General features: G+C 38.3%; 1 protein-coding gene and 1 long non-coding RNA gene across 2 annotated transcripts; one reads left to right on the top strand and one right to left on the bottom strand.

Annotated features, from left to right (window-relative positions):
• Nucleotides 1-2,473: 2,473 nt before the first annotated feature.
• LOC144704925 (uncharacterized) lies at nt 2,474-3,963 on the top strand. The gene is made up of 2 exons (XR_013581930.1): nt 2,474-2,588; nt 3,819-3,963. It is a non-coding gene; the product is annotated as an uncharacterized LOC144704925 (long non-coding RNA).
• A 5,227-nt stretch (nt 3,964-9,190) lies between these two features.
• LOC144704479 (uncharacterized) lies at nt 9,191-10,308 on the bottom strand. Its single transcript, XM_078576921.1, has 2 exons — nt 9,602-10,308; nt 9,191-9,494 (listed from the first exon to the last, which is right to left on the bottom strand). Exons 1-2 carry the CDS (start codon nt 10,071-10,073, stop codon nt 9,316-9,318), a joined length of 651 nt encoding a protein of 216 aa, XP_078433047.1. The 5' UTR covers nt 10,074-10,308; the 3' UTR covers nt 9,191-9,315.
• Between the last annotated feature and the right edge of the window lie 306 nt (nt 10,309-10,614).

Raw genomic sequence — 10,614 nt, 5'->3', positions numbered from 1 at the left:
TTGTCAAAAACTATAAAATAAATTAAGACCAAACCTATCATTTAAACTCAAAAGGAATCACAAAAATGCAAACATTTAAAATATTTCCTATTATTTATAGATAATGATTGGTTTCATATAAAAAAAGAGACATCAGAAATATGGAGTTATATGTGAAAATTTTGCCTTTAAATTAACATGGATCAATATGATTCTCTGACCTGGGAGGTTCGCCAAGTGTACTTGGTTTCCGGAGCACTCAAAGTTTGACGTTGGAACTTTTGGTCTAGGATTTTCTAATCAAGAGGAAATTCTGACATTTTGCAAATCGAGCAGAAAGTCAGAATTTTTGGTCTTTGAATGGCCTCTCCTTCTATGATTACCACCTTTTCAAATGAGATCATGAAAGTCTTAGTGGAAGAAACTTATAAATAAGAGAAATGTGCAAATTAGGTAATCTGATAATTATATAATCCAGTAAAGCTATAATCAATTCAAGTGTATGAAATTTTTTAAAAAACCACACTTAAATGGAATATTATTTATACAGACAACATCACCCAACCTTGAGCTTTCCTATTGGAATCTTCTCAATATTAAACATCAATATACAAATCAAAATATTAGGCAATTGATAATCTCAATTTTAGGGTTAAAATTCGTCGTTGGTGATTGAGATTATTCAATAAAATATATGTTTAAACATATTTAAAAATACGTAGTTAGTGATGAGTACGGATCGTCTCCACAGGGAACGATGATTAAGAAGCTTTATTCTTCTCTTTTCTTTGATTGAAATCAGTGGACGTGAGCGTGCCACATCACCCTGCACCAAAAAAGCCAAAAAAACTTAAAATTTATAATAGATAAAATAAAAGCCCAACAATACGTATAAATATATTTATTTTGACTCATAAAAATCATATCTTTCCTAATTGAATGTAAAAAATTCCATAAAAATCATATTATGCCTCAAAAATCATATTCAATTAGAATATATGGTTAGAGAAATCCCAAAAAATGCATAAAATTCAGAAATTCAGCCTAAAGATAGATTTAATCATTTGGAGCTTGATAACATGAAAATATGAGTAATTTAATGTAGATAAACATGTAAATATGATCATATAAGGCACCAAAAATGCATGTTATCAGCAATGATCACGAATTACCCGCAAATACGCTTACTATATGATTGACAACATATTAAAGGATTCTCTTATATTCAAAATCATCATCAAATGTCATAGTTTTGGGGAATGAGTAATTGCATTGCTTTAATGAAGATCCCAAAACAAGACCACGCTGTTTCATGTAAAATTATAGTCTGATGATGCCAAGATGGACATGTAAATGCAAAGTTAATATTCTCATAATCTAAAACAAATACTAAGGCTTAAAACTGTTTCAAGACTTCATTAAAAATTTGGTAACCTAAATTGCATCCAAAAATTCCAATTTAATCCACACATAAGCATAGGGCTAATAATAGTAGAAGTAAGAGGAGATTTAGTTCAACATACCCTATCATGCTGCCCAGATGAATCATCAAACTAGTAACTACGACCATAATAGGTTCACTTCTTGACAGGTGATAACACCCTAATTTCGGTCTTTATTTCATGTTATTAGCATAATTTATGCATTTAAAAGGCTTAAATTTGGGTTGTTATCATATATTTACACAAAAATAATGCTTCCAAGTAATTTCTGATTTTTCCCTAATTTTCTGTTAATTATATGAATTTTTAAGGATTTATTGAAGCTCGAAATAATTATTTTTGGATGAAAATGGCACATTCAAAAGTTTATTTCGACATTTATCAACATGGGAATTAATCAGGGAATTTTCTAGAATTTTCTAGAATTTTTTACGAATTTTTAGGAATTTTCTGGGATTTATTTCAAGAAGAAATGCATTTATTCTATGAAAAAAGGGCATATTTATAAGAGAAAAAAATGTATTTATGTAATTTCTAGACTTTTTGGGGCCTTTTTGCAACGTTTTGTTGCAAAAGACCCTGAAAACAGCTCTCGGTCGCCACGGCAGGCGTAAAGATCCTATTTAAAATCATTCAGGGTTTTATTGCAATTTTTAATATATATTTTTAATGTTTTAGGAGAAATCGGAGGAGAGAGAGTGCGCCAGGGGCATATACGCAATTACTTTTGGGCGGCGTCCAAAAGCAATTCCAGGCTTTTTAAGGACTTTTCTGCAAAAAGGAGGATTCAAAATGCGCCAGCCAATGAGAGAGCGACACGTCATTGCGTGTTTAAAAACGAAACTAATAAATAAATCAATTTTAAATCCAATGGATTAAATTGGTTTAAAATTGATTTATTAATAACTTTTGATCCTGAAGTCCGATTGAGATGATTTTTTATGGATTTGTTCGTCTTGATCCCCTCTTTCTATCTGTATGGTTAGATCATTCAGATCTAGCCTACATTGATAGATAAATATTAAGTACTAAACGGGGGTAAAATGGTGATTTTTACCCTATAACCTAAGTATAAAAGCTAAATTTTGAGAGGGGGAGCTCATTCTGGATGGTGCTCTATCACAGCTGCAAGACAGGGAGGAGCTCTAGCTTGGATCAAGTTATCTGGTACTTTTTTTCCTTGATTGTATTTGAACTTTTATGCATTTTGAATGAATTAGGTTAAGTTGTTTGTTTCTTCATCTCTATTCTGATCTGAACTTCTAAATCGCTTGGCTTGAGCGGCATGTACAAGCCCTGATTAGGATTGAGAGGAGAAATTGAGGGATTTACCTTGGCATTCAATTGCATTCCAAAAGAAAACTCTAAAAAAATCAGTTTTAATTCTTAGGAGATTAAGATTTCCCTTTTTATTTCTGATTTAGCAAATTCTCAAAACCAACCAAAACTTAAATCAAAAATTTCTTCCAACCTCTCTAATTGAATTCTTTGATCCATCCAATTGGATCAATTAATTCAATCTAGAGCTCACATTTCTTCTTTTCATTTCATCTCTTCTACCCCCCTCTCTAAATTCTCACCTAATTAGGGTGACTTGATCCTCATTGAAGATCAAATTCACTCTAATTAGGATCTAAAACACCAAAAATAAAATCAAATTGAAATGCCTACTTGCCTCCCTTGGACGACACTCATACTTATCACTATACATATTAAGTAGAGTTTTATAAATTTTATTGCATAAGCCAAAAATTCACAACGACAAGAGCTAAAAATTTTGCGTAATTTTCACCCCTATTTTTGGCTTATCAACAGGCTTCCCACAGGCAAAAGCAAAGAGTTCTTGCTTGAAATATTAATAGAGAGATTGAGACGTCTTTCTCTTATTCTCTCCAGTTGAAAGAATTTGGAACAAGTAAAAAACATGTTCCTTTAAATAAAAATAAAGATCAGGAAAAGAGAGAATTGGTCAACCAATTAAATATATGTATAATTGGTTCTCCTGACTGAAGCCGCAATATCGAAATGCAAGATCTCTATATATATAATCCTTGGAATTGGCTACGTCTCTACAATGCAGTTCATTCATTCCGATATATCAGGATGAACACGATAGATTGATTGGAGGCTTGTTATGATTTGGTTTTTTCGCTACCCATGAGCGTTTTGTGTTCAATTTCAACTGTGAGAAAGAATCAAGTTCTTTTTATTCGTTTTCAATGATTAAAAGGCTTGTGTTCAAGGGGAAAGAAATGCATTGAACTTTGTATAACTATCCGGATGAATTCCTGAATGCGAAACTTGATTCAAATTTTGCTTTCGATGTTAGAATATTGTCTCTTTGACATGAATGAATGATTCGGCTTTAAATGGTGACACTGGTCATGGTTCCATCAGAATTCAAGACACTGCATTTGTATGAAGTGAGGTTTCTGGCATTACTTGAAGAGGTTGCAATCTCTCCTAATTTTCCTTTTTTTGAACAAACGTTCATGTGATTTTGAACTATAATGTTGATCAATGACTCCACCTCTTCTCTCTCCCTATCTTCTCTCTCTCCCTCTATCTGTGTTTCACATGTCATCAACCTTGTAGTCCTGGCCGAACCAAGCTCCCTACATGTCATACAGGCACAATTAGAGCCAATCATGATAGATAATGACAATATGCCTAGGGTGAATGATAGAGAACAACACAACACAATGCAATTGGGGCATCTACATTGGGTGATGACGTATTTTAGCTCATTGAGATCATCACTACCATACGTGGTTCAACACAATGTGAAGGGCACTATGTAGCGTTATGCAAACAGCTTGGCCTACCTGACCAGAGAAAGGCTCCCTTGGACTGCCCAACCAGGTGGAATTAAAAAAATGCCATGCTGATAGCTAGTTTTGAGAAGAGCGATGTTCTAGATATCCTTGTGTTAAATGTGTTAAAGAAACCAGTGTTAGTCCATGAGGAACAGAAAATGATTGAGGATTTTGCAGGTATATTGCGACCCCTCGAGATGGTTACTGCCTCGCATGCCAACCAAAGGCACCACTAGCAAATAAAGCCATTGTTATCATAAAAAAAATAACGAGGCATTTGGATAATAAACATCTGTCTACAAGGATGTTTTGAGTCACAAGCCTTATATTGACACGACAACAAACATCTGTCTACAATGCTTGTGAGGCATTGAAGACCAAGATGATCAAAGATGCATCAATCCTCACTTGTTGCCATGCCTTCACCGATGTTGTACTCATAGATCCCTCCATGAAGCTACAGTTAGTTGACCTTGACTATCAGGATGAAAATCCTATATGCAAATTTTATTACATATTGCCGAAGTCACCAATGATGGGAGCATAGTTCGTACAATTTCTTCTTGATGTTTTCAACCAGCATGGATATCTACAACTTTCTTTAGTGAAACAATGAACGAGTTATTACTAGATAATGAACATACACCAACCATCAATCTAGGACACGACCTAGATGTGTACATTAGCTCACCTCCTCTTAAGGGGATAGAACCATTGCATTGGTGGAAGGTAACATGTGAACACTCATATCTAATGTTAGCAATGGTTGTGAGGGAATTCCTATTGGTCATGGTGACAAGTGCCCCCTTAAAAAGATTCTTCTCTACTAGTCGCAGAGTCATCAACCATAAGCGATCCAGATTGACAACAGAGAGCATCGAGTTACTAATGATGCTCAAGTGTTGGTGGTGAGCAGAAGACGAAATCAACAATGATACCAAGCAAACGAACGGAGATAGCGACGAAGATACCAGCATGTTGACTAGGTTCAATTTTTTGCTTCAAACTGTTTAACCATTTAGACATTGGTTTTGTACTGATACTAGTTTTTCCATTGAGTATTTCATTATACATCTACTATATCATAAAATATTCATTTATGCCAACTAGGTAAATTATGAGGCTATAGGCCACCGCCCTTGTAATATGTCGAAGAAACCTGTTCGAGGACTGCCAAAATTAAAACAGACTTTGTAAAAAGTTTCCACATCCAGGATGTGTGACAATACTCATGTGTGACAATATTCAAATCAGTAAAACAGACTTTGTAAGTAATTAAAATGTGTGACAATACTCATTTTTTTACTGATTTGAATCCGTATAAATGATGATAGTGACATATAAACAGTAGATATACATGTCATGATCCACTACGTAACTCTGTATTATCGACCTGACCTTTCATATTCTACAACCACTTCTTTGTATATTATCATATTTGATAACAAGAGAATAACATAGCCACTATTTATTTATTTTACTTTTATTAAGCGAACCATTGTCTGTGAACTAGAATAGAAGTTGATTACTCTAAAAAATAGTTTCGATTATTATTATCAAAAGTTTCGCAGTTTAATAATTGGTTTAAGCCTTCCACTTTAGCTGTCATGTTCCATTCACTGTATACTAAAAAACATCAAAAGCTCCAACTCCATCGTACGCAATCGTAAATTTGCATGAACAAACCAGAAACTGTACCCTATAAGAAATGTAGTAACTGTTTCCTTCCTACAGTGGTCACTGGTCAGTGGTCACTGGTCAGTGGTCACGATCACCAATTTCATCTCTCTCTCTCTCCTCCTCTCTCTCCCTTTCTCTCTCTCACACACTCTCTCCCTCTCTCTCTCACACACGCTCTATCTCTCTCCCTCTCTCTCACACACACATTCTCACTCTCTATCACACTCTCACTATCTCTCACACATACACTCTCACTCACTATCTCTCTCTCACACACACACACATACACTCTCACACTCTTTCTCTCCCTCTCTCTCACACACTCTCACTCTCTCGCCCAAACTCTTCTTTCCATCACACCATTACAAAGGTATCTCACTTCAACACTTACGCCGCTCATTAAAACGCACGCTCTTTCTGAAAGACTGAAACATAACACAAACGCCTGTACCGCGCTCTCGTACGAGATTTACTCTACCAACCGCTGTTCTAACTTGTCTCTCTCTCTCTCACTCTCACTCACGCACTATTCTCTCCATCCTTTCCAGTGTGTCTATCCTCCCGGTATCTTTCTCTCTTCCTTACTCTGAGCAAAGACAATCACACTCTAGTCTGTCTTCCCTCCAATTCCTTCCTATATTCATCCGTCTTCTATCTCTCCCTCTCTCTCTCTCTCTCAAGCATACACGGTCCAACTCTATCTCTCTTTCCATCTCTCAATGTTACTCTCTCTCTCTCTCTCTCTCTCTCTCTCTCTCTCTCTCTCTCTCTCTCTCTCTCTCTCTCTCTCTCTCTCCACACTCCCTGTTACTCTGCGTTACTTTCCATGTGTGTTACTCTTTCTCCCTCTCTCTCCGTTACTCTCTATCGTCCCCTCTCATTAAACTATCCTCTAGCCCGTATCTGGCGTCTTACCTCACTCCATCTCTCCCATCGACCTTTGCCATGATGAACACGGCAACGTCGCGCGCACATTCCAAGAGAATTCATTCACTGCCCCCGTAGGCAGGTCTTCCGCCGGGACCGTCAGATGCATGCAGCATCTGGCTTCATACGGCCGGCCCACGGCCAATATCCCTTCTTCCCCTCCCTCGCGCGTGCCTTCGCCCTCCACAGTGCCGCCGTCCTCTCGCCCATATCAACTTCCTCCAGAATGTCTCAGACAGCAACAGTGAAGCCCACGGCCGTCGAGAAGATAAAGGTTGGCACGATGAACAATGACAGTTCTCTTCCTGCCCTCTGGCCAGTCAATGCCTCTTTAATTCCATCAACTCTGGCCGTTGCACCTCATTTATGACAGAATCCTAAGTGTTCTCTCGTTATATTTATCCTGTCGCGTTTGGGGGAGCGTGCGAGAAATCCTAATTTCGTTCATTGGGGAAAAGATTGGAGAGAAATCCCGGTCAAATGCTGTAGACGAATGGCTATGATTCCCATGACTCGTTGAAAAGAGAGATGGACAGATGTATGATTGAAAGAAATCTTCCTGCAATATTTTGGGCACTGGGTCGGGTTTTAAAAAAGTCTTATCATGTTATTTAGAGAAAGATTGATGGGTCAGATTTGTAAGAGGACTAGGTTATGAGGGTAAAGAGGGGGAGAGATGATTGAAACAGTAGGATTTAAAGATGGCAGAGAAGATTTAGTAGCCTTCTCAATTCTCATGATATTTTGAGTTAGATTAATGAGCCTGATTGTCAGGGGTGCTAGGTTATGACAAAGAAATATTGCTTTTGGGGTTTCCCATAATCGTAGAGCCTGAAAGACAAAGAGCAGTGCAATTCTTTGACATTTTGAGATTATCTATGTCGGGCTACGCCTGGACCAGTCTCTGAGTTCGAAGTACTGACATCGAAGTTCTGGCCTAGGGACAAGCATGTTTGCTCTCTATTAAAGGGTACTGATGTGATGCATACCCTTAAAAACTTATTATAATGCGCGCGTATCCTATGCTGGGCCGACTCAAAGCACGACGATGAAGTCGGCAATTGATCAATCGAGCAAAAACATATTAAATAGCGCTTTGAACGAACAAGAAATAAAATCGTAATTTTATCACGCTGTCGGAAAACCCGAAAACGAACGACAGCAAGGCTCCAAATTTCGAAGTTTCATAGTAGAGTAAGAATATTTTGATGTTTTGCTTTTTAAATTTGACATCGTGACCTGCTCCGATAAAGATTATGAACTTTGAATTGTTACACGGGGAGTAAATAAATGGAAATTGAAGATATCGACAATCTACCTTCTGTTTCCCAACTAAAAATAAAGAAATAAACGTATTGATCCATCTTTGTTTACTGCGAATCTATCAAACGACCTCTTGAATATCATCTTTAATCCTTTTAATGCATCAGTGAAATAGCTCAAGATTTCTATTTATGTTAGACAAACCTATCTGGGGCATCTACTCTTTCTACTTATCCGACGTTCTAGGCCATCCGAAAAGGAAAAAAAATACAAACGGATTAAGAAACGGCTGAAAATCGGATAGTGGAATCCAAGATGGGACCGCCAAACTATTTTATCTATTATTATTCCTTTGTCGTAAAAACTACTTGATTCGGTCAAAACATACGGCGGTTCTCAGTCGGCCATCCCCAGGAATGATACCTATACCGACGCTTCCTTCAACAGAAACTTGAACGCAGTACGCCATAAGCTTCGAATAATCTTTTTGTCTGAAAAGCAGACACCCAGGATTCTCTCGTGACTATTTTCTCGTTCGTAGTTTATACACCGGAAATGAATCATTTAATTAGAGATTTAACATTTTCTCCATATATTCTCGAGCAGAAATCGAACCGGAAAAAATTAGAGAAATCTCCAACTTCAAACTTGGATTCTTTTCATAGAGGAAATACGACCCAACTGCTGGTCCTCTCAATTCCATTAAATTTGCGAGGACCCTTGTGCCATCATGGTTTTCGTGGAATAGTTGGAACTTTGAAAATGTTTTTGGAGAATTCGCGTTCTGTGCGACTGAACATGAATAGAAGAATATCATAAGTTCTAAGCAATGGGACGTGATCGTCATTAAAAATAGCACCTTACACTATCGCCGCGTTTGCTTTCAACTGCTGAATAATTGCCGAGAAGGAAACTTCACTCGGCCTGTGCACAAAGTTGTGACATACTATTGGGTTTTCAATGTCAACCGCCGTGAGAATTGTGTAGAGATGATAACATATTAACTAGGGAAGAGTGTTTGAATATTAGCTTATTCGCACAAACAACCGATCTAGCGTTGGGTTTTAAGTGTCAATACACCAGTTAAAAGCGAGAGCAGCCTTATGAACAGAACCAAAAAAACGATAACTGGTGGTTTTTTCCTGTCCAAGAAGAACATTTAACGTCACAAAACTGCATGTAAAACATTTCCCACAGGAACATGACGGTCACTGAAACATCATGGCGTTGGAGAAGATAAACTTCGATGGGTTATTCTCTATTCCAGAGATTATCCCCTCCCCGCTCGGCATGAGAAGAGTTGACAGCGCCGGAAAGCGCGTATCAAAGTCTTCAGAGAACCATGAAGACGAGCCCAGAACGTCATGAAATACACCTAGCTGAGAACCTGGTTATCAAAAATATCAAAAATTAACATACATAAAAACGTAGTTATCGGTTAAAACTTGGGCTTATCGTATTCATTTGGGTTAAAAAAAAATCATTCTTTAATACCAGGTAATGGGGGGGCTGCGAAGTGAGTTGAAGGCACGCCGGTGAATTCTTGCACCATGGCTCTGAAGTTGCACCGATTGGTGACCAGTACCGTCGTCGGTGCGCGCTGCGATGATCTCGCCCGTTTTCTACCACCGCGTTTCCTGGAAGAGGAGTTTGCAGCGGGGCCGCCTGCGAAGGCCTGAGAACACGGCGGAGAGAGAGAATGAAGTTTAGGGTTGCTTGGGACGGGAGAGGAAGACGTAGGCAGCGCCATGAGAGGTCCTTGCATGGATTCAGGAAGAAAGGAACAAGCGGGAAGAGGATTAGGGTTAGGGTTTGGGTTAGAGCTTGGGTTTGGGTACAGGATGAAAGGGAGGTCAAGGAAACCGAAGACGTCGTGGGGTGCGGCCATGGAAGAGGATGGAGAAGAAGGAATGGTCTGAGATGATGGCAGAGAAGGGTTAACGTTGGGATGAAACAGGCTCTCCATTTCTAACTGTGAAAACTGCAGAGAACATTCGAAAGAAGAGAGTGCGAGATCTGCTACAAGAGTTGTGAGTTGCGAAGGATTTATAGGACAATTGTTAGAGAGAGAGAGAGAGAGTGCGTACTGTGCTATTGTTCTACACACGATGTCTATCTGTCTCCCTATATGTTTCTCTCTCTTTCGCGCTTCAATGTTCTATCATTAGTCGCGCATTCTCCCCTAGTCCGTACCTCTCTCTCTGTCTCTGCTCTGTCTGTCTGTCTATCTATAATTCTATATATCCATATATCTATAAATCTATCTATCTTTCTATCGGTCTATATATCTGTATATCTATCTCGTTTAGGTTTGTATCTCTCTCTCCCTCTTTACGCTCTCTCTGCCAGTCTATTCCCCTCAGTCGCAGTCTTTGCCGCTTTCTTGAAACATCTCTCTCTCTCTCGCTCTCTTTCTCACGTTCTCTCTCTTCCTCTTATTCTCTCTCTCTCTCTTCTGTCTATTCCTCTCATTTGCTCTCTCTTCTTCTCTCTATTCCTCTCATTTC

This window comes from Wolffia australiana, chromosome 6 (genome assembly GCF_029677425.1).
Source record: "Wolffia australiana isolate 7733 chromosome 6, ASM2967742v1".
Classification (NCBI taxonomy): Eukaryota; Viridiplantae; Streptophyta; class Magnoliopsida; order Alismatales; family Araceae; genus Wolffia; species Wolffia australiana.
The sequence above is the reverse complement of the archived record's forward strand: the minus strand, read 5'-3'. Positions and strand labels throughout refer to the sequence as shown.

Coding starts and splice junctions, on each gene's coding strand:
- LOC144704479 (XM_078576921.1), bottom strand. CDS start 10,073: ATGGAGAGCCTGTTTCATCCCAACGTTAACCCTTCTCTGCCATCATCT. Junction 9,495..9,601: donor CGCAGCCCCCCCATTACCTG/GTATTAAAGAAT, acceptor TTTGATAACCAG/GTTCTCAGCTAGGTGTATTT.